This window comes from Girardinichthys multiradiatus, chromosome 12, assembly GCF_021462225.1.
Source record: "Girardinichthys multiradiatus isolate DD_20200921_A chromosome 12, DD_fGirMul_XY1, whole genome shotgun sequence".
Lineage (NCBI taxonomy): Eukaryota > Metazoa > Chordata > Actinopteri > Cyprinodontiformes > Goodeidae > Girardinichthys > Girardinichthys multiradiatus.
The window spans coordinates 32,633,085-32,655,205 of NC_061805.1; the positions used below are offsets into that span (position 1 = coordinate 32,633,085).

The window sequence follows — 22,121 nt, forward strand, 5'->3', positions numbered from 1 at the left end:
TTTATTTTTGGCATAGGTAAGACACCTCTTACATCTCAGGTTTAGGAGTGGCTGTACCAAGGAACATGACATTTGTAGGCCAGGTCCTGGTTATGTTTCTGTGTGGTGGCTCTTGATCCCTGACTAGCTGCAGCTAGTGAATCTTCCTCTAAAAGGGCTTTGCTTCACAATCCTGTCATTCTTGTATACAGGACTCTGTGAACAACTGTCTTCTTTAGCAATGACTGTGGATGGTGTCAATAACTGTCTGCTGGAAACTGTCAAGTTAGCAGTCCTCGCCCTGACTGTGGAAGATAACATTTCTCAAATAATTTTTCAAATCTATTCTATTCTGAGAAACCGTGTTTTAGGGGGGGGGGGGGGGGGGGGTTCATTAACTTTGAGCTACAATCATTTAAATTCACAGAAACAAACACTTGAAATGAATAATGTGTAATAACTTTACACAATATATTACTTTCACTTTTTGTATAGAATAGCTGACATTAATTAACTTTGATATTATAATTTACTGAGATGCACGTGTAGCTGGGAAATAATCTCTACTCCTTTTACTTTTAAGGACAAATAATCCTTAACTAAAGTGGTCTAAACATTAGAAAAACAGTTAAAAATTAAAATAACGTTTTCTCCAACATTTTTACATTAGAAAAAACAAACAAACAAACAAACAAGAGGATCCTGTTGCAACAATGTTGCCCTGTACGTTTGATTTCAACTGCCCCAACTTGTCTTTCTGTTTCCAGGAATAAGGAAAAGTTTTCCAAGGACACCTGGTTGGACCTCCCTCTGCTTTGACTTGTGGTGCTCGAGCCCTGCCTCCAGTGGCTGTAACTGGTACTGCTCCTCTCACTTCCGCGCTGACTTCTGGCAAGGTGGTGGCCCCCGCTGTCCCACCCAAAATCAGTGAAAGCATCCGTTGTTCAGCTGAGATCTGTCATTTTCGGACTCATGAAGCCGGGGAGCACTATGCTTTAAGTTTAGACATTTGGCTGGGGACTCATTAGAAGCAGAAAAGACAGCATGGGAGCGATGAACAGGAGAGGAAGTAAGTCAGAGGAGTTTTGAACTGAAGCAAAGTGGAGTGAGTGGTTTGTGGAAAAGAAACATGGAACAACTGACTGAAGCAGAGTAAGTAATAATTAATTCTTTCAAAGATGCTTTATCCAGAAATGTTTGGCAAATAGTTGATCTTGACTCAACAATAGTGTATATTAGTTTGAATATGGTCCCAGTCTTATAACCATTACTTTGTTTATATTTTTTAAAGAAGGTTTGTTTTTTTGTGTATTATTTGAAACATAGAACACAATTAAAAACTATAATGTGTACAGACTCATCCTGTGCTGGATAATGTCACATCAGCAGTGTCAGGGCAGGAACATAATCATCAGGAAACATGTGGATCAGTTTGGAAACCTTTAACTGTGGATTTCCCCTTCCTGGACCAAACAAGTTGATAATATATGCGTTTTGTGTGTTTGGGTGTCTTAAAGCCCTGTGCACCACTCTAAAAATGTTAAATACACATGGTTCTTCCCAAAAGCCTCCAAGCACCCTGATGTAGCTCTTCTAAGCCTCTGTATTTTTTACGATCAGATGCCTGCTGGAGTGTAAAGGTATTATAATCCCTTGTGTCTGACAGGGTTGTGAGTTATTGCTCTTCTTCTGCGGGACCCCAGAGCTTAAGCTTGCTTTGCTTTTTTGCTTCTGAGGTCAGCTTAGATGGGTTGGAAGGAACACTGAATGAAATCTGTTTTCTGAGGTGAAATAATACAACTGGTATATTGCAATGAGATAAATCGTCATTAGTCATTTGGGCTTGTCTTGTGTTAAACACGTAGGTGGTGTGATTCTTCGGACCAAAGTAAACACATGAGGCTTTGGGCTCATGAAGGTTTTAGCATAAGTCTTTGGTTTCCCACATGTCCTATTCGTTTATAACAAAGCTCTTATTGAGTCCCGGTTCCACACAAATAAAATTTTTTTTTGTTTGTACTTCTTTGTCAACAGTCTATATATTGATTTCTTGTTATGTTTTGCAGATTGCCCAAGTGCTGCAGCATCATTCCCAGTTTCCCCTAAAGGTGGAATTTTGCACCACTGTGATAAAAGGGATGAATGAGGTACAGAAAGGTTGAAACTTTTTTTCAACTAATTTTTAAGATCGAAAAGACCCAGAATACCGATAATTAATTTGTATTTTTTTGGAAGGGGAACAGATTGGATATTCATAATAAAAAAGTAGATGTTATTGGGATTTTATGCGATACACCAATGAAGCATAGTGAAGTGGAAGGAGAAGGAAAATGGTATATGGTTTCAATTTTGTATTTGTATTCAGACCCATTTACCCTAACACCTATAAATAAAATCCCATTGAACTAGTTGCTTTCAAAAGTCACACAATTAGTAAACACAGTCCACCAGTGTTTAATTTAATCACAGTACAAACAAAGCAGTTCTATGTAGGCCTCAGATGTTGGAGAACATTAGTGAACAAAGAGCATCAAGAAGACCAAGGAACCCAGCAGACAGTTCAGGGATAAAATTGTGTAAGAGTTTAAAGAAGGGTTAGGTTATAAATCAATTTATAGATCATAGACATATAATAAAAAATATATTAGAGTACTGTTTACATAATCTGTAATTAGAACGAGTATTGCACAACTGGAAACCTACCAAGATACAGATGTCTTCACAAATCTGGCCTTTATGGAAGAGTGATCACAAGGGATCCATTGTTGGAAAGTAAACATAAGAAGTACTCTTTTAAGTTTGCTACTAGCCATGAAGGGAACACAGCGAACATGTGAAAGAAGGATCTCTGGACAGATGAGACTAAAATTGAGCTTTTGAAATACATTACATTTTGAATGTGACAGAAAATTATTGCTGCACATCACCGTAAATAAACCATCCATATGCTGAAAAACCATGGTGGCAGCGTGCATGCTGTGCCTTTCTTCATTAGGGACATGTAAGCTTGTCAGAGTTAATGGGAAGATGGATGGAGCTAAATACTGGGCGATCCTGCAGGAAATCATGTTAAAGGCGGCAAGAGACTTTAGACTAAGGCACACAACAACCCTAAATATATAGCTGGAGCTACAATGGAAGGGATTAGATAGAATGTTTTAGTCAAAGTCCAGGCTAAATCCAACTGAGAGTGTCTGTTAGATTTTAATTCTTAGAAAATTATTAAAATCATACATTTTGATAATTTTTCATTCACTCATGTAAGTTGTGACTGAACAAAATGCAATAAAAACAGGCAGAAATGATTACGTGTATTTTTGGTTAAACTTCTCCCCAATGTTATGTCATTTTCATCCTTTCAGGGCCGATCTGCTCTGCTCAGAAGGTGCCGCCTTGGTGTTCCTTCTCTCAGAGCTGCTCCTTCTGAAGATGCTGGAGGTGTGACTGCTCAGGCTGAAAATGATGCAGCCTTCCCATTGTCTGAGCTCTCAAACCTGTTTGAGAACGAGGATGCCTCCTCAGCTCAGGACACGAGTCTTGATACAACTCTGGAGCAGGTTCAGCCCAGCGTTCAGCCCGGCCAGCCCCCAGACAGCAGACAGAACCTGAGAATGAAGTTTCAAGGTGCCTTCAAGAAGGGTATTTCCAACCCAATGGACCTGCTGGAAACCACTAAATATGACTCAAATGTGGTACCAGGACCTAAAAAAGCACCCATGGACTCCCTCTTTGACTATGGCACCTATGGAAGTACAAGCAACCAGAAGAAACGCAGGAAGAAACTCCCAAGAGGGTGAGAAGAGCCCTACTGCTCGACCTGGGTGTTTCAGTGTGTGTTTCCTTCATTGCTTGATCTAGATGTTTTTGAACTGTGTACACTGGAAAAATGCTGTCAGTATGCACACACACTGGAGTTTTCAGTCCGTTCTATGACCTAACAGAGAGCATGTTGTTGAATTTTCTGCAGCCGTTGAGGTAATATTTAGGCTAGTGTCTTTTCCTGGTCGTCATACCTGCAATCATACACACAGAGGTGCATTTATCAGAGTGCTAGGGGTGTTGGTGTTGCTTAAAAGGTTTATTGTCTGACCCATTTAATTCATAATTTTTATTAATGAACAGTAAATAAAGCTACAGATTTAAAGGGGATTTCTGAATTGCTAGTTATCTGACAGTGAAAACAAAATGTGAAGAAACACTAATCTGTGTTTCTGTGTCCTTTCAGTAAAACTGAGACATCTTGTGATGACAGTCAAAGCACCGACCCACCAAAGGTGCTGAAAATATTCACTCGCGTCATACTGTTTGACTGTGTGTCTCGTGGAGACCTCCAGGCCCTCGAGGGGTTGCTGGAGTACCTGCAAAGTCAAGAGAAGAGGTTAACAGATGAGGAGTTCAGAGGTGAGTCCTCATCATCTTCTGATCTTTTTCTCTTTATCATCTCCACTCTTAAACTTTGACTGCTGTAAAGGTGGCACTTTGTCCTTCCCTTTAAACTCTTGAACTGTGGTCATCTGTGTTTCTCTGCCCATTTATCCCCTTAGTTTGAGGATGTGAGCGGGATAAGGTGGACCCTCTGTCACATTGAAGACAGGCCAAAAAAAATCTTCCTGTGTGTGTCTGAGGAGTTTTCTCAGGCTTTTAGGAGGGTCTGGAGAGAAATCGCAGCAAACTGCTGATATCCTCATGGAGATAAATAAAGCTGACTGACCTCTAAAGGTGAAAGGTTTTTTAACCCCTACAATGCTGGGAAAAAACGTTGCCCCCATTAAGGATTTCTTCCGTTTTTGCCTTTTTTTCACACTTGCATGTTTTAGACCATAAAATAAAGTTTATTATTAAATATAGATAACCCGTGTAAATACAAAAAGCTATTTTGAAATGATGGTTTCAATTGTTATGTGAACAAAATTATCCAAACCAGCCTTGCTCTATGTGAATAAGTACCTAAACCTAATAACTTGTTATGCTATCCTTATATCTCACAATAACTGGCAATGAGTTGTTATGCAACAATAGGTTTGTTTGGTTTTTAGCAACTATTAATATTCATAATTAATAATTATTAACAAAATTATTAACAAAGTTCTGCGATGGACTGGTGACCTGTCCAGGGTGTACCCTGCCTCTCGCCCATAGACTGCTGGAGATAGGCACCAGCTTCCCCGCGACCCACTATGGAATAAGCAGTAGAAGATGACTGACTGATTAACAAAGTTGAATATTTAATTTTAGCCAAACAACTTTCGGTCTGTCAGGGATTGTCCCGTTTGAATCCCAGTCCTGTGTGGCTTTATTACAGAACGGTGAAAGGTGAAAGAGTAAATTTGAGCACTGGTGTTTGAAACAGCAGGGTCTGCACACCTATATAGAATAAATACAAACAATTACCTTGCAAAATATAAGAATTTACTAACAAATAAATTCAAATTCAAGTTAAAATACTTCAATTAACAAACTCTTTGTCATGGTATGACATCCTTGGACTTGGTTTGTGTTTTTGTGTTAACTGTGCTTAGTTCTATGGCTTCCTTTATTGTTAATTAGTTCCACCTGTCCCTTATGCCTCCCTGCCAGCTTGTCACACCTGTTCTTAGTTCCTGTAATTAACTGCCTTTGTTTTCTCCCTGTATATTAGTTGGTCTGTGTTCTTTGTTCCCCGCTGGTTCCTCTGTCACTATTCCTCGTTCACTACCCTTGTTTATGCTCAGTTTTGCTACGTTACAGAACTATGTACACATGTAAGTTTTTGGCTCGACTCATGTGTGTACTTGTTGGATTATGTTACGTTTTGGAGACCTTCAATTAAAGAAAAGTCTTCCTCTCATCATGCTGCTGCCAAGCTCTTATCTGCACTTTGGTCCGATTCAAACCAAGAACGTGATACTCTTTTACTAGGGTAACACCATTCACCACACTACTAGGTAAAAATAGAAGAATTCAGAGAACTAAAACTATAAAAAAGGGAACAAAAGAATACACCATAACAAATAAAATGATGCAATGATATCAAAGTTCAGTGTGAATTTAAAAACCGAGGTTTGTTTAAGGAATTTGGACTGAGGTCAAATTAGTTTCAAAACGAATTAATAGCAACAATGTGTATGTTTGACTATCCTGAAGGCAGGCATGATGACGTCTCATCCAGGGCTAGCTGTTGAGCTAATAAACGAAAAACAATAGTTTATTTACCATCTCTCTAGGTTCCACACATACCTTTAACTATCAATATTAAAAATATGAATGTGTATGTGAGACACAAGCTCTAATGTGAACTGTTTTGAAGAAAAGGAGGACAGGAGGTTCAAGGAGTGATGAGTTTTGTGGTGGACCATAGATCTTGGTTCATTTTGACCCACTCTACTTTGCAGAATTATCTTAATTTAGCCACATTGGAAGGCTTTCAAACATGAATGGCCTGTTTCAGGTCATGTCACTGCAACTCAACTGGAAAGTCCAGACTTTGGCTGGGGAACCAAAAAACATTTATATTCTTTGTTTTGTTCAGATGGGGACTTGCTACTGTGCTTTACATCATTGTCCTACCGCATAACCCAGGAGCGCTTGAGTCTTAAAGGAAAATCCACTTTTATAGCCTTTGAATACATTTTTTGTTACTTGGAGTCTGTAGGAGTGCGGATAAGTTACATTTTGTCTCTCCAGGTGTTGCGGAGATATCTTTATATTCTGTTTGGATCATATTTTTCAGTCAGTTCAGTTTTCTTCATCATCTGTAACGTTCTTCCAACTGTTACGTCACAGTATTTGCTGTGAAACAGTTAAATATGGTCATGGACTTCCAGCTTATCAATTTCGTGTATCCGCCATATTTATCTCTCACTGCAATTTTCTTAGTCTAAGCTCAAGTATGCCGACGCTGCAAGAAGATCGGTTTGGTTGTTGGGTATTAACCCACATAATTCATTACATCGTCCCCCAGCATCAGAACCGCTTTGAAGTGCGTGGTCAAATTTTATTATTCATGGAAATGTTCCTATATTAGTGGGGAAATTTGTATTTCCCCCACTTCAAGGACAAATGCCTTTAGCAACCTCAGCAAGTATCAATAAGGATTTGCTGAAAGAACATAATCTGATTAAGGGGTTAGTTCCTTCCGTCTATGGAAACGCAGGACGCAGCAAAGTCGTAAGCTGCAAATAACGCTAAAATGACAATAAATTTTATTTTAGACATGAATTTATTGTGTGTTTATATGACGTCCTGGCCATTGCTTTTATAGCAGTAGCATCATGCCTTCTACCGATGTTAGTGCTGTGTGCTGCTTTTAGCTCCTTGAGGACAGAACTATAGTGCGTGTTTTGAATAGTATTACGTAAACAGTCTAGCATTGTTTTTGCCGTTTTTTTCTTGTTTCTGCAGCACTAGATGATTGTTATCAAACTACAAATATGACTGAATGGGTAAGTGGAGCGCACCTTGACCTGTAAGGGGGCGGGGTGTAAAGCGCCTCAATAGCTTTTAAAGAGACCGCACCAAAATGAGATGCTCTCAGATGCACCTCAGAACAGGGGTAAAAGAGGAGCCTGTGGAGCTACAATAACAAGAAGTTCAGATCAAAGCATTTCCACTTTATATAGACCACAACTGAATGATTTCAGTGTAAAAAGGACAGATTTAAAGCATGATATATCCCCTTTAAAGGGTTAGTTCAGATTTTTTAAAGAGAGGTTCTTTAAAGTTGTTGTTTGTGACCGTTTCCTTACCCATTGTAAAAATATGTAATTTCATATTCACAGCTACTCACAGCTAACAGGCTTGTGATCGTGGTAATCACAATCAGCAATCAGGTAAACATTGTCATTTCTGCTCTGGTTCTGATTAGAATTATTTATCTGGGTGCTATGTCACCAGAATGCTTGATATTCAGCACAAATCTCACATTTCTTCATATAAATCCATCTTTTTCTCCAGAGTATTTAGCTACAGTATTGTAATGTAGCTGTTAAAATTGTGTTCTGAGGACACAGACTTGTAATACCATTCAAACTAAAGACCCATCAGCAGTTAGATTTCTCACCAAAATATGTAATTTGGCCATAAAAACTGACTTCAGTTTAGTTCTACTCAAATTGTAGTTAGAGGCTGTTAAAATACTAAGATGACATCGGCAGTCAAATTCTCTCTCCTTCATTTGGCTCAGACCCAGAAAAAAATGCTATAATAGCTAACTATTGGTACAAGAAATAATGTTATTGTTGGATAAACTTAAGATGTTGCTTGTAGCCATTATATAAAATATGTAAATATGTTGCACCCCCTTCCTTCCTCCAGTTTTTGGAGTTTTTTCTTCCTTTATACCCAGAATTGCAATTGTTTCCCAAAACTTAGACACAAAGTTTTTCTGAAGGAGAGATTGTTTCGGGTGGCAGGTGCGAAAAAATAATAGTAACTGTCTTTGAATACAATTTGTTTCCAGAGCTCTCTACGGGAAAGACGTGTCTGCCTAAAGCCCTTCTCAACCTTTACAGTGGTCGAAACGACACCATCCCAGTGCTAGTGGATATTGCAGAGAAGACCGGAAACCTCAGAGAGTTTATAAACACACCCTTCAGGGATGTCTTCTACAGAGGTAAGAAAATAAGCTCACAATATGACACGTTATTATAGACACACTTCATTGGTTAGGCCAGAGATTATTTAGAATGTAGCTGTTGATGAATTGAGATCTTGTCATCTTGCTTTGAACTGAAGAAGGTATATTCTGTAGTTGTGCTTCTATTAGATATTCACTGTACATTATTACTTAAAATGTGCCTTTACATAACACCCCAGGAACAGGACAAGAGAAGCTTGTCAGAGTTGATAAGAAAGAGATGGAGCAAAATACAGGGCGATCCTAAAAGAAATCTGACTCTGCAAAAGGCTTGCGGGGCGGAGTTTCAAATTCCTGTGAGAATCTGTGGCAAGACTTGAAAAATCTATCCTCACAGATTCTCTCCATTTTACTGAACCTGGACTATTTTGCAAAGAAAAATGGAGCCAAATAAACTAATATGTATTATTTTCTTTTCATTTCACCATTATACACTACTTTATGTTGGTTTATCACAGAAAATTCTAAAAACAAGTACACTGAGGTATGGGTTTGACAACACATGATTAATGTTGAAGGGGAGTAAATACTTTTTAAATAAACTATAAAGTTGCTCCTCGCGGGACCCGGCCGGGCCAAGCCCGAACGAGAGACGCGAGGCCATCCCCCAGTGGGCCCACCACCTGCAGGGGGAACCGTGAGGGACCGGTGCAAAGAGGATTGGGTGGCGGACAAAGGTGGAGACCTCAGCGGCCCGATCCCCGGATGCTTAGGCTGGCTCTAGGGACGTGGAATGTCACCTCGCTGGGGGGGAAGGAGCCTGAGCTTGTGCGGGAGGTTGAGAGATATCGACTAGAAATAGTCGGGCTCGCCTCCACGCACAGCGTGAGCTCTGGAACCCATCTCCTTGAGAGGGGTTGGACTCTCTTCTACTCTGGAGTGGCCCACAGGGAGAGGTGGCGGGCTGTTGTGGGTTTGCTTGTTGCCCCCCAGCTCAGCCGTCTCGTGTTGGGGTTTACCCCAGTGGATGAGAGGGTCGCATCCCTGCGCCTTCGGGTTGGGTAGAGGTCTCAGACTGTCGTCTCGACCTACGGGCCCAGCGGTAGTGCGGAGTATCCGGCCTTCTTGGTGTCCCTGTCGGGGGTGCTGGATAATGCCCCTCACGGGGACTTCATTATTCTGCTGGGGGACTTCAACGCCCACGTGGGAAACGACAGTGACACCTGGAGAGGCGTGATCGGGAGGAATGGGCTCCCCGATCTGAATCCGAGTGGTGTTTTGTTATTGGACTTCTGTGCTAGTCACGGATTGTCCATAACGAACACCATGTTCAAACATAAGGGTGTCCATCAGTGGACTTGGCACCAGGACACCTTAGGCAGGAGGTCAATGATCGACTTTGTTGTCGTATCATCAGACCTTCGGCCGCATGTTTTGGACACTCAGGTGAAGAGAGGGGCTGAGCTGTCCACTGATCACCACCTGGTGGTGAGTTGGATATGCTGGAGGAGGAGAAAGCCGGACAGACTTGGCAGGCCCAAGCGCATAGTGAGGATCTACTGGGAACGCCTGGCAGAGCCCTCGGCCAGGGATGTATTCAACTCCCACCTCCGGGAGAGCTTTGACCAGATCCCGGGGGATGTTGGAGAAATAGAGTCCGAGTGGACCATGTTCTCCGCATCTATTGTCGATGTTGCTGCCCGTACCTGCGGCCGTAAGGTCTGCGGTGCCTGTCGCAGCGGCAATCCCAGAACCCGGTGGTGGACACCGGCAGCAAGGGATGCTGTCAAGCTGAAGAAGGAGTCCTATCGGCTGTGGTTGGCTTGTGGGACTCCTGAGGCGGCTGACGGGTACCGTGAGGCCAAGCGTGCTGCGGCCCGGGCTGTGGCAGAGGCAAAAACTCGGGCCTAACCTAGTTCGGTGGGGCCATGGAGAAGGACTACCGGTTGGCCTCAAAGCGATTCTGGCAAACCATCCGGCGCCTCAGGAGTGGGAAGCAGTGCTTCGCCAACACTGTTTACTGGGGGTTGGAGGCTGCTGACCTCGACTGAGGACATTATCGGGCGGTGGAAGGAGTACTTCGAGGATCTCCTCAATCCTGCCATCACGCATTCCCTGGTGGAAACAGAGGCTGGGGACTCGGGGTTGGACTCCTTCATCACCCAGGCTGAAGTCGCCGAGGTGGTTAAAAAGCTCCGCGGTGGCAAGGCTTCGGGGGTGGAGGAGATCCGCCCTGAGTACCTCAAATCTCTGGATGTTGTGGGGCTGTCAAGGTTGACACGCCTCTTCAACATTGCGTGGCGGTCGGGGACAATGCCTCTGGACTGGCAGACTGGGGTGGTGGTCCCCCTTCATAAGAAGGGGGATCGGAGGGTGTGTTCCAACTACAGGGGCATCACACTCCTCAGCCTCCCTGGTAAGGCCTACGCCAGGGTATTGGAGAGGAGAGTCCGGCCGATAGTCGAACCTCGGCTTCAGGAGGAGCAGTGTGGTTTTCGTCCCGGCCGTGGAACACTGAACCAGCTCTATACCCTCTACAGGGTACTCGAGAGTTCATGGGAGTTTGCCCAACTGGTTCACATGTGTTTTGTGGACCTGGAGAAGGCATTCGACTGTGTCCCTCGTGATGCCCTGTGGGGGGTGCTCCAGGAGTATGGAATCGGTGGCTCTTTACTAGGGGCCATCCGGTCCCTGTACGAGCGGAGCAGGAGTTTGGTCCGCATTGCCGGCACTAAGTCGGACCTGTTCCTGGTGCATGTTGGACTCCGGGAGGGCTGCCCTTTGTCACCGGTCCTGTTCATAACTTTTATGGACAGGATTTCTAGACGCAGCCAAGGGCCGGAGGGGTCTGGTTTGGGGACCAGTGGATTTCGTCTCTTCTTTTTGCAGATGACGTGGTCCCGCTTCACCCTCTAGCCAAGACCTACAGCATGCGCTGTGGCGGTTCGCAGCTGAGTGTGAAGCGGCTGGGATGAAGATCAGCTCCTCCAAGTCCGAGGCCATGGTACTCGACCGGAAAAGGGTGGCTTGTCCTCTTCAGGTTGGAGGGGAGTTCCTGCCTCAAGTGGAGGAGTTTAAGTATCTCGGGGTCTTGTTCACGAGTGAGGGAAGAATGGAGCGGGAGATCGACAGACGGATCGGTGCGGCTGCCGCAGTAATGGGGGCACTGTGCCGGTCCGTTGTGGTGAAGAGAGAGCACCGGGACGGCCCAGGACACGCTGGAGGGACTATGTCTCTCGGCTGGCCTGGGAACGCCTTGGGCTCCACCCGGAGGAGCTGGAAGAGGTGTCTGGGGAGAGGGACGTTTGGGTGTCTGTTGAATCTGCTGCCCCCGCGACCCGGTCCCTGATAAGCGGAAGACGACGTGTATGAGTATAAAGTTAACTTTTCTCTTTCAGCTTTTTACAAATGAATTGCAATGCAGAGTCAAAAATCTTTCCCTTGTTCAACTGCTCTTGCAAAATTTCTTTCGACATCTCAAACACCCAAATTTTGTAAGTTTTGGAAAATGCCTTTTAGGTGACATGTTTTCAATTTAAAACAATGTGAAGCAGTAGTATGAAATAGTTGGAATAGCTGCAACTCTTGTGGGCTGTTTTGCCTTCAGGCCAGACGGCGCTCCACATCGCCATCGAGCGACGCTGTAAGCAATATGTGAAGCTGTTGGTGGAGAAGGGAGCAGATGTTCACGCCCAAGCCAGGGGACGCTTCTTCCAACCCAAAGATGAGGGAGGCTACTTCTACTTTGGTAAAGCAACTTTTTGCCAATAAGAAGCAGATGTTATTGTGCTTCTCTGTTTTCACTCTTACAACACCTCATTCTGTCTCTCACTGAGTTCTGGAAAGTTACTTCTGAGCTTTCTGTCTTTTTGTTTAGGTAATAGTGTAGTATACATGTGATTTTGTTGTCCCATTTCTTGGTCTCCCTTTATCCTTTTTTGGTTATTTGTTTTTTAAATTCACATCTGTGTTTTGAGTTACTTTCTGTAGTTGCTGCCAGGACTAAAGTATGGAAGCATGAAAAGTTTATTTTAGGACATAGACACCTTTGCTGCCAAAGAAAAAGAAAGTGACATTAGAACCCCACCCTGTTTTTTTACATTAAATGTGGCAGAAATTGGCAGGAGAGATGCAGACAGGATATTCCACCGCACACCCAAATGTTTGTGAGGTATGTTATAAAAATTGGTTATGAAAAATGCTCCAAAAACACATGAAAAGACGAGCATTATGTTATATTCTCAAGTGACATATGCAGTAAAAGCTGGCTGTGTTCTGCAATTTGGAAAAGTAAACTTCCTCTACTGGTAGAAAGAACCTCGCTGACCTTAACACAGGGAGGGCAAAGAAATCAGAGGTTACAAACTGAAGTCAATACCACCCTCTGCTGGCTACAGTGAAAGTTTTACCTCAGTCATTACAATCGAACTTCGAGGGAAATATCTGCTTCATTCCTTATTCATATTGAAATAAAACATTTATTGACAATTGTTGCAAAGAATTAACCAGTCTTACGTTTAAAGTAGAAAGATTCTAAATATTGCAAATTCTGGTAAAATTGTACTCTTCTCAAATTTAAATAATTACTTTTTACATTAAAATCAGGCGTCATTCTTTTTGCAGCACAGCGGTGAGGGTTTCTATTTTCACTTAGCATGGATGTCATTCCCCAATCCCAGCGTGTCCGGGGCACAGTGTGAGTAATTTGCTGCGGAGCTTTGTGGTGAGGTGAACAGGAACCTGGCAGGGCTGTTGGCTAATGGGATTTAGGCCCACGCTAACTCTGCATGCACCGGTGCAAATCCATGAAGAGGAGCGTTTCTATGTGAGGTGACAAAGTAATCTGTCACCCATGGCAACGGCTCATTTTCAGCAGCTGCCTTTGGCACTTGGGCCCCTCTACGCCCCTCCCTTGAACAGCCGCTAATTGTGCAGCTTTCATACCGAGGATTTAAGTCAGATGTTTGATCCGTGTTTAGTCTGCTTTGTGTAAAACTACAGATGCCGGCTACAGCTCTTAATTAACCATGCTATTCGTTCTTTTTAATATGTTCAGTCTAAAGGAACTGTTCTCTTCCCCTTCAGGTGAGCTGCCCCTCTCACTGGCTGCATGCACCAACCAGCCTGACATAGTGCACTACCTGACTGAGAATCCGCACAAGAAGGCCGACTTGCGGCGCCAGGATTCACGTGGTAACACAGTGTTGCACGCGCTCGTGCACATCGCAGACAACACCAAGGACAACACCCGCTTCCTCACAAAGATGTACGACCTGCTGCTGATTAAGTGTGCCAAGCTCTTCCCAGACTGCAACCTGGAGACAATACTCAACAACGATGGCATGTCACCCCTCATGATGGCTGCTAAACTCGGCAAAATAGGGGTAGATACATTTACTGTGTCATGTGCTGATCATGGGTCCTGTCTGTATTATTAAAGGGGAAATACAATTGAAAATAATAGCATAGTAATTTTTTTTTTCCCTCGGTGGCGAAATTGCAAAATCTGATATATTTTTTTAACAACTTTTCCTTTTTAGTGGTCTTCACGATTTTAACTCACAATAGTTATACATGTGTTCATGTTTAAAATCAAGAAATATGTAAAAAGCATGAAAGAAAATAACAAATACAAGGTAGCAAAGAACACAACTGAAAGCTGCTGAACAATGATGTTTTGAAGGCTAACGTGGGCATTAATCCATAAAACAACAGCCACCCATGACAAAAGTACTGATATCAAAGTGAACATTTATCTTGTGATTTATTCATGGAGGAGGTCAGGACAAATGTTTGTAAATTGCAGGATCCTGGAGATCTAACAAACCAGTACCCTTTGGGAGGATTCAAAAGTTGTCCGTAGTGTGCTCAGTCTGCCTGTAATTCACCACAGTGAAGAATAATGGCTGGAATAGTGACAACTTGTTAACTGTCACCTGAAACCCTGTAACGCTGGCAGAATTTAGCTCAAACATTGGGATTTCTGCTCCTGTTCTGAGCAGAATTGCTATTTTGATGCCCAGACATATGAACATTCCCATTTCTTCAGCTTTGTCACCAGAATACTTTATATTTGGTGGCATACAATGATTGTGCAAGTCACACTTTTCTCAACATAATCAATTTGTGTTTACTTCATGTGAGGGTTGTTTGCATTTCAGTATGTTGGTGAACAATATTACACCAAGGACACAAAATTACAACTCAGTCTTGCCTGCAACAAAATGTAATTTAGCCATGTATTCTCTTCAAACTAGTACTACATATGTGATGGATGAAAGGAAAGTAAAAAACTATTCAGACACAAGCTCCAGTCAAATCTTCTCTCCTTCATTTGAGTCCTAAGAACAAAACAAGCCAGTGTTTACCCTAAATATTGTGGATAAACCTGCTGGAAAAATGTAAAAATACACATTTTATTACCTGATAAACTTTATGCTCACAAACAACACATAGTCGTCCCAATGGTCTGGCTGTTGACTCTGCTCGAGTTATCTGTCCTAGCTATGGCATGAGCTATGTTGTGTCCTCTTCCTTCAGATTATGTATTAATGGATTTGATCTTCAAAATAAATCCAAGATCCAATTGTTTCCTGATCCTGGGGGAAAATATGTCCAACAGAGAGACTATTTTGGGCAGATGGTGAGAAAGGCATCTTGTTCATTTGTTTACTTCCAGAAAACTCCCACTTTTTTCTGCATTGACGATCTTTGTAGCAATAATGCTCACTCCATAATTGTTCTGTTGCTAAAGAGTGGCCTCACATTTATTTGTCATATTCCACTTAGAAAAGCATATTTTGTCCAGAAAACAAACCATTTTCTTTCTTCAGTAATAGGGAGTGTCAGAATTCAAAATGGTGCCATTACAGGCAAGCATGATCATCCATATATGAAAGTGCTTCCTCTTTTAGAGGGCTGTTTATGTTGCAAGGTGTGTTTTAAATTAGTTTTTGTGCATTGAACAAACAACTTAAAGGTGAATTAGATTTATAATCTTATTTTCAAGATTTTATTTCTTGCTCTAAAATATATTTTCCTTATAAATTATTTCCTAAAATCTATAGCTTAGCCTCCCCATATTCCTCCAGGTTTTCCAGCACATCATTCGACGTGAGATCAAAGATGAAGAAGTTCGTCATCTGTCACGTAAGTTTAAGGACTGGGCTTACGGTCCAGTGTATTCCTCCCTTTATGACCTGTCTTCACTGGACACATGTGGAGAAGAACCATCTGTGCTGGAAATTCTTGCGTACACCAGTCGCAATGAGGTAAAAAAAATAACTCCCAAGACTATTTTCTATGAATCTGGAAAATGAATGAGTCAGTTTATGTGAAATGCTTCTTTTTTGTTCAGAACCGCCATGAGATGCTGGCTGTGGAGCCCATCAATGAGCTGCTGAGGGCCAAGTGGCAGAAGTTTGCTGCTGCCACTTTTTACATCAGTGTGGTGTCCTACCTCATCTGCATGATCATCTTCACCTTGGTGGCATATTACCACCCAACACAGGAAATGGTTAGTGTAAAATTAATTCCACATTAACCTCTTGTTTTCATTCACACATATTGGATAACCTTTTTGTTATTGGTTTTATTGGTTTTTATGTAGGCTACAAGCATGAAACTTTGACCTTGCTTTGTTTTTTTAAGGGTTCCCAACCTTTTTAGCACTCAGCCAACAAAATAAAACAGATTGTGGTAGAAAACTCCAACAGGTTCAAGTTTTCAGATATTGCCAATAAGATAATTAAACAAGGCGATAAGAACAATACAAATACTGTATATTCAACTCCAGTTGTGTATGGTTTAATCCATCTCCTCCAGCTGTTTTTATATATGTTTCAGCATTTATGCAAAAACTATATAATTAGGAATAATTCTTTTAATAATTTTAATTTCCTGTAGTAGAAGCACCTTTCCTGTAGTAGAAGCACCTCTGATTTAATTTTTGTAATTAATATTCTTGAGTAGAGGTCTATCAGCACGCCACATCTCCACTAGGTAATATTTGGTCAGTAGTTGCCCACTCTATTCCCCAAATCTAAAAGTTCTCCAAATCAATGAAGTAATGAGGACACCTCTTGTCCACAACCCTCTTTAGATGACCCCACAAATTTACTGTCAGTTAAGAGATTTGGACTTTGGCTAGGCCAGAATTAAATCCAAACATAATTGAACAAATTATTATTTTTAAGGAGTGCACATTTAGAGAACCAGGTGATTTCACTTTTTATTTTTATAAAACAGATAAGCCTTAAACATTTGCGTTGCTTTACATTTTGATTTTACATGACGAATGCCAAATATTATATGAAAACCATAAAAAATTATCTATTGAAGTTACATTTATTTTACATTAGATAAACCTGACATTTTAAGGTGTGTGTATACATTCGAGAGCCTCTGTATGTAATAGATTAGATGCTACTTAGCATAAAGATTGAAGTTGTTCAAGTTAAAAAAGCTGTTCAAGATCTGTCCACAGTTTAAGATTTCTAAAGAGAAAGAAATTTTATTTTCAGAAAGGGACCATACTAATAAGAAAGGTTGACCAGCTGCAGATCTTTATTCTGAATGTATTCATTTAACACATTTAGCAAAAACTTTAACTCGTTATTATATTGAGCTTTGTGTGAGTTTTAGTATATTTATCACATGTGTCAGTGTACTCATACCTAACACTGACTTAATTGAATTCTTGTGAAATGTCCCTCATTATTATTTTTCGTCCTTTCCCTGCCAGCCTCCTTACCCCTACGTGACCTCTTCCGACTATTTTCGAATGGCAGGAGAGATTGTAACACTGGTATCTGCGATTTTCTTTTTCCTCACAAATGTAAGTTGATATATCTTGTTTATTTCCTGTAATCACTGTGTCAAACCTTAATCCAACCTGTAATAGTGTATCCCCTATGTAATGTTTCTCTGTTGTTTTGCAGATTAAAAATGTCTTCCTGAAAAAGTGCCCTAAAGTGAAATCTTTAGTTTTTGATGGATCCTTTCAGCTGCTGTTGTAAGTCACCTTCCTCCATTTTGTACCTCCTCTTGTGTCTTTTAAAGTGTTTTACCCAAGGCAAATGTTAAATCCTTTTAATTAACTCATCCAACTAATTACTCAGACTTCTTAGCATTTTTATAGTTTCAGAAATGAACATGTCTGGCGTGACTTTGAGTCATGTTGATTTAAACCATCAGCTGTGATGTTGACATTTTAATAAGTCACAGCTTCCTACTTTCATTTATGACATTAACAAGTCTTTGCACTTGCTTCTCCAGCTTCATCTACTCTATCCTGATTATAGTCACTGCTGCTCTCTACTTGTCTGGCATTGAGGCCTATGTTTCTGTGATGGTTTTTGCCCTCGTTCTGGGTTGGATGAACACGCTTTACTTTACCAGAGGCCTGAAGCTCACTGGTACTTACAGCATCATGATACAGAAGGTCAGAAAAGAAACACTGACACCCGTAAGAACACTTTGTAGTTTGTGCATAACCTAACTTCTCTTGCTTTTGCTTCATAGATTCTTTTTAAAGACCTTTTCAGATTCCTGCTGGTCTACGTGCTCTTCATGATTGGATATGCCTCAGGTGAGCTAAGATTCCCTCTGCAGTCACGCTGGGCTGTTCTTTACGTTAACACCTTTGCAACCTCACATTTCTGGACTGACATATAAAACAACCTACTCTGGTTCCACCCAACAGCCTTGGTGTCCCTGTTGCCAGTTTGTCCGACAGAGTGTGCTGGGGAATGTCCCACCTACCCAAGCTGCAGGAAACCAGACACTTTCAGCACTTTCCTTCTGGACTTATTCAAACTGACCATTGGGATGGGAGATTTGGACATGATCAACAGTGCACGATATCCTGGAGTTTTTCTCATCCTCTTAGTCACCTATATTATTCTTACTTTTGTGCTGCTACTCAATATGTTGATTGCCTTGATGGGGGAGACGGTGGGACAGGTGTCCAAAGAGAGCAAGAAGATCTGGAAGCTTCAGGTGACAAATCAGCCTTTGTTTTAACATAACTATGTTTTTGTTTTCCAAACGTTAGATTGATTCTGAAAAGAAGAAACAAGCACAGTGTTTTTGAATATATTTCAAAGCTGACAATCTCTCACAGATTATAACTAAAGTAACAAACCTGAAAAAAAAAAAAAACAAAACCAACAAATCTCACAAAGGTTCAAAACATAGTTCATGAGCAAATGTCACTGTGATGGCTATTTTCTAAGACTAATTTGCTGTTATTGACATGTTTCTTTACTGGTGGTTTTTAAATGCTTTCCTGACAGTGGGCAACAACTATCTTGGACATTGAGCGCTCATTCCCGGTGTGTATTCGCAAGTCTTTTCGAGCTGGGGAGATGGTGACTGTGGGGAAGAACTTAGATGGTTCACCAGATCGACGGTGGTGTTTCAGGTATTTGCTGTGACACCTAACCGCTTCATACAGTCCAATATCCATGTTAAAAAATTGCTAAAGATTTCACTCTTCTTAAACTTTTTTATCTTTTGTCACCACAAATTTATTTTTGGGAGATTTTATGTGATAGACCAACACAAATTAGCACAGAATTTTAAAGTGGAAGGAAATTGATGAATGGTCTTCAAAATTTCTACAAATGAAAATCTGGAAAGTGACATGGGTTTGTGTCTGGATATTGTTAGAACCATTCCAACACATAAGGTTACGCTTTGAGCTAAACTATTGCAATAAAACTGAGATACGCTGGGATCAAGTCTTTCAGGGCATTCATGGGAGATGAATGCCCTGTATCTACTTCTGCCATCTTTCCATCAACTCTCTCTCAAGCTTCTTGTCCCTGCTGAGAAAAAAAGTTCCCACAGCATGATGCTACCACTACCATGTTTCACTTGAGACATGTAGAATTTATGTAGCAAAGGTTTCTACTTACATCTCAACTGACCAGAGCATCTGCTTCCTTAGCTTGACTGTGTCCCCTGCATGGTTTGTGACATAACGCAAATAAAGCTTCTTATGACCTTTTACCATCTTTTGTTGATTTTCTTTCTACTTCAAAATCATGCAGAACTTTGTGTTGGTCTACTACAAAATATCAACACATCCTAGGTTTTGTCAGTCAGAATGGTGTATTGTTCCAGGGTGGATGAGGTAAACTGGTGTCACTGGAATCAGAACCTGGCAATAATCAGTGAGGATCCAGGCAAGACTGAGACAAGCCAAACCAATGGGTTGCAGCAAAGTGTCAGACGCCCGAGAAGAGGTGATATCCTCATGTTTTTAAATAAATGCAGTCACATGTAACGGCATCCAGTCATGTGGACCACATACAAATGAAAGATTTTATCTTTTTTTTTCTCAGATCGCTGGTCCACTGTTGTCCCACGAGCGGTTGAGTTTAGTAGAGGTCCTCGTTCAAATGATCTAGTGGTAGAGATGGAGCCACTGACGCCAAGACACTGAAACCTACAGAGAATATATTCATTATGTAATTAGGCTCATAGCCACCAGCAATGATATTAAACTTCAGGGGATATTTTGGTCAACAAGTCTCCCAATTTGCCAGAGGTTCATAGGGCGAATGGAGAGTAATATATTTTATTTCTAAAACAACAGAGGTGTAATCCTGCAGACTGACACTGAATATACAGTTATGTGTCAATAAACCCGGAAATATTATAATAGTAAATGTTTGCTGTTAGAATAAGCTAGTTAGATAAGCTGCAGTTTTCCGGTTAGTTCTTTTACTTGTACAGAGGAGTCGGAACCCTAAATCCTCAATGTTCTGCACAGCTCTGCATGTCAGACATGAGTGGGTCATCACTCAGGGAAATCAGATCATTTAAGCATGTACAGTTTTATATTTTATATTCTGAAAGTAAACCGCTTTAAAGCTTTTCTAATAACTTGAAAGCATAAACAGATTATTACTGCATTAGGACATTTTTATAACATTTTTGCAGCTATAATCACATTGCGGGATAATTGTTTTCAAGAGCGTTATCTAGGAAAGATAGAGATAGCAAATAGAAGTCCGCTTAGCTTACCTTATATTAAAAACGTTACCTTAGATCTTGTTCTCTACATGCTGCTTAGAATGTTTTGTAGGAGAGAGGTTTCAGTATATAGAACCAGGATATATCCATTTTATACAAAATTGTTTTTGATTTTTTCTTTTTAATATTAATGAAATGCACTCACTTGAAATTCGCAGGGTTGAACTGGCAGCTTGGGCAGAACAGCTGTCAATTGAGTTGAAACAATGCACTATGCCAATTTCTGATGTGTGCATTATTACATGAATACAAAGACGTCATCCCGTACAAGATGGGCAGGTTATAGTTGTCAAGCAAATATGCAAATCAAGACAATAGCCCTTCGTGTTGTGGCTTGTCTTTGAATTTGCAGTTATTGTTCTTTTGCAGCTGCGTATTTGCATAATCAACTCTTAGTCTGTACCATTGTATACTCCCCCCTCAATTCGCTGCAGTGTTTTCATTGCAGTTGGCGCTGTGCCCTAAACATTATTTTCCTTTTTCCTTAATGTGCATCAACTGCATGCAGGGTTACATATGCATCATTTTGATACATGACATTTCATTTTACAAAAAATCACCACTGTTGAAGTTCACAGATCATTGTTCACTGTGTTTACATTTCTATAACATGTCAATATGCTTGTGTATCATTTTGTCTTTGCTGCACAGAACAGTAAACACTAATGGATTTTGTAAACCATGAAGTTGACTCTTTATTTGTTTGAATTTTTATATCAGTTACTAAAAAAAATAAATTTGAAAATTTAGAAAACTGAAACAAATGTATAAATCTACATATACAAGGAAAACAAACTTCAATACATAAACTAGTTCCAAAATATATGCAACTACTCGTACTCGTCGTCTTCCACTTCATCCGGGACCGGGTCACGGGGGCAGCAGACTCAGTAGAGACACCCAGACAGCTCCTCCGGGGGGAGCCCAGTCGTTCCCAGTCCAGCCAAGAGACATAGTCCCTCCAGCGTCCCCTGGGCCTCCTCCCGGTGGGACGTGCCTGGAACACCTCCTGAGGAAGGCGTCCAGGAGGCATCCGGTATAGATGCCCGAGCCACCTCAACTGGCTCCTCTCGATGTGGAGGAGCAGTGGCTCTACTCCGAGCTCCTCCCGGATGGCCGAGCTCCTCACCCTATCTCTAAGGGAGTGCCCGGCCACCCTACGGAGGAAGCTCATTTCAGCCGCTTGTATCCGTGATCTCGTTCTTTCGGTCATGACCCAAAGTTCATGACCATAGGTGAGGGTAGGAACGTAGACCGACCGGTAAATCGAGAGCTTCGCTTTTCAGCTCAGCTCTCTCTTCACCACAACGGAGCGGCACAGTGCCCCCATTACTGCGGCAGCCGCACCGATCCGTCTGTCGATCTCCTTTTCCATTCTTCCCTCACTCGTGAACAAGACCCCGAGATACTTAAACTCCTCCACTTGAGGCAGGAACTCCCCTCCAACCTGAAGAGGACAAGCCACCCTTTTCTGGTCGAGAACCATGGCCTCGGACATGGAGGAGCTGATTTTCATCCCAGCCGCTTCACAATCGGCTGTGAACCG

The 22,121-nt window shown here is 41.6% G+C and overlaps 1 protein-coding gene across 1 annotated transcript; it reads left to right on the plus strand.

Moving 5' to 3' along the window:
* Positions 1 to 854: 854 nt before the first annotated feature.
* trpv4 (transient receptor potential cation channel, subfamily V, member 4) lies at positions 855 to 21,261 on the plus strand. Its single transcript, XM_047380299.1, has 17 exons — positions 855 to 1,131; positions 2,046 to 2,126; positions 3,342 to 3,772; positions 4,205 to 4,380; positions 8,417 to 8,569; positions 12,141 to 12,281; positions 13,619 to 13,917; positions 15,625 to 15,804; positions 15,891 to 16,049; positions 17,277 to 17,369; positions 17,473 to 17,546; positions 17,810 to 17,975; positions 18,056 to 18,122; positions 18,237 to 18,532; positions 18,829 to 18,956; positions 19,661 to 19,782; positions 19,882 to 21,261. Exons 2-17 carry the CDS (start codon positions 2,118 to 2,120, stop codon positions 19,980 to 19,982), a joined length of 2,595 nt encoding a protein of 864 aa, XP_047236255.1. The 5' UTR covers positions 855 to 1,131; positions 2,046 to 2,117; the 3' UTR covers positions 19,983 to 21,261.
* Positions 21,262 to 22,121: the final 860 nt, after the last annotated feature.